We start from the raw sequence: 1,558 nt of genomic DNA on the forward strand, positions 1-1,558 counted from the left end.
CGGTAAGCAAGGGAAGCTCAGCCTCCAGTCAAAGCCAGGCCCAAGCTCAAGAGCAACAACAATCGCAAGCTCAAAGCCAACAACAGGACTCTAGGTCAACAAGCAAGGGAAGCTCAGCCTCCAGTCAAAGCCAGGACCAAGCTCAAGAGCAACAACAATCTCAAGCTCAAAGCCAAGAACAGGACTCTGAGTCGGTAAGCAAAGGAAGCTCACACTCCAGTGGAAAGAGCAACCAAAGTCAAAGCCAGGCTCAAGCTCAAGAGCAACAACAATCTCAAGCTCAAAGCCAACAACAGGACTCTGTGTCGGTAAGCAAGGGAAGCTCAGCCTCCAGTCAAAGCCAGGAACAAGCTCAAGAGCAACAACAGGAACAATCTCAACAACAACAACAAGCTCAGCAACAACAACAATCTGAAGCTGAAAGCCAACAACAGGACTCTATGTCGGCAAGCAAGGGAAGCTCAGCCTCCAGTCAAAGCCAGGAACAAGCTCAAGAGCAACAACAATCTCAAGCTCAAAGCCAACAACAGGACTCTGTGTCGGTAAGCAAGGGAAGCTCAGTCTCCAGTCAAAGCCAGGCCCAAGCTCAAAAGCAACAACAATCGCAAGCTCAAAGCCAAGAACAGGACTCTATGTCGGCAAGCAAGGGAAGCTCACACTCCAGTGGAAAGAGCAGCCAAAGTCAAAGCCAGGCTCAAGCTCAACAACAGGAACAATCTCAACAACAACAACAAGCTCAGCAACAACAACAATCTCAAGCTGAAAGCCAACAACAGGACTCTATGTCGGCAAGCAAGGGAAGCACAGCCTCCAGTCAAAGCCAGGACCAAGCTCAAGAGCAACAACAATCTCAAGCTCAAAGCCAAGAAGAGGACTCTGTGTCGGCAAGCAAGGGAAGCTCAGCCTCCAGTCAAAGCCAGGAACAAGCTCAAGAGCAACAACAATCTCAAGCTCAAAGCCAACAACACGACTCTGTTTCGGCAAGCAAGGGAAGCTCAGCCACCAGTCAAAGCCAGGCCCAAGCTCAAGAGCAACAACAATCGCAAGCTCAAAGCCAACAACAGGACTCTATGTCGGCAAGCAAGGAAAGCTCACACTCCAGTGGAAAGAGCAGCCAAAGTCAAAGCCAGGCTCAAGCTCAACAACAGGAACAATCTCAACAACAACAACAAGCTCAGCAACAACAACAATCTCAAGCTGAAAGCCAACAACAGGACTCTATGTCGGCAAGCAAGGGAAGCTCAGCCTCCAGTCAAAGCCAGGACCAAGCTCAAGAGCAACAACAATCTCAAGCTCAAAGCCAACAACAGGACTCTGTGTCGGTAAGCAAGGGAAGCTCACACTCCAGTGGAAAGGGCAGCCAAAGTCAAAGCCAGGCTCAAGCTCAACAACAGGAACAATCCCAACAACAACAACAAGCTCAACAACAACAACAATCTCAAGCTGAAAGCCAACAACAGGACTCTATGTCGGCAAGCAAGGGAAGCTCAGCCTCCAGTCAAAGCCAGGAACAAGCTCAAGAGCAACAACAATCGCAAGCTCAAAGCCAACAACAGGA

The 1,558-nt window shown here is 49.6% G+C and overlaps 1 protein-coding gene across 1 annotated transcript; it reads left to right on the forward strand.

Moving 5' to 3' along the window:
* Positions 1-6: 6 nt before the first annotated feature.
* LOC128896185 (transcription factor SPT20 homolog) lies at positions 7-1,553 on the forward strand (the record flags this gene model as incomplete). Its single annotated transcript, XM_054159389.1, has 1 exon — positions 7-1,553. A coding segment is annotated over exon 1 (1,113 nt), but the record flags the coding sequence as incomplete, so codon positions are not given.
* Positions 1,554-1,558: the final 5 nt, after the last annotated feature.

The sequence above is a fragment of the Hylaeus anthracinus genome, unplaced genomic scaffold (assembly GCF_026225885.1).
Source record: "Hylaeus anthracinus isolate JK02 unplaced genomic scaffold, UHH_iyHylAnth1.0_haploid 7900, whole genome shotgun sequence".
NCBI lineage: Eukaryota > Metazoa > Arthropoda > Insecta > Hymenoptera > Colletidae > Hylaeus > Hylaeus anthracinus.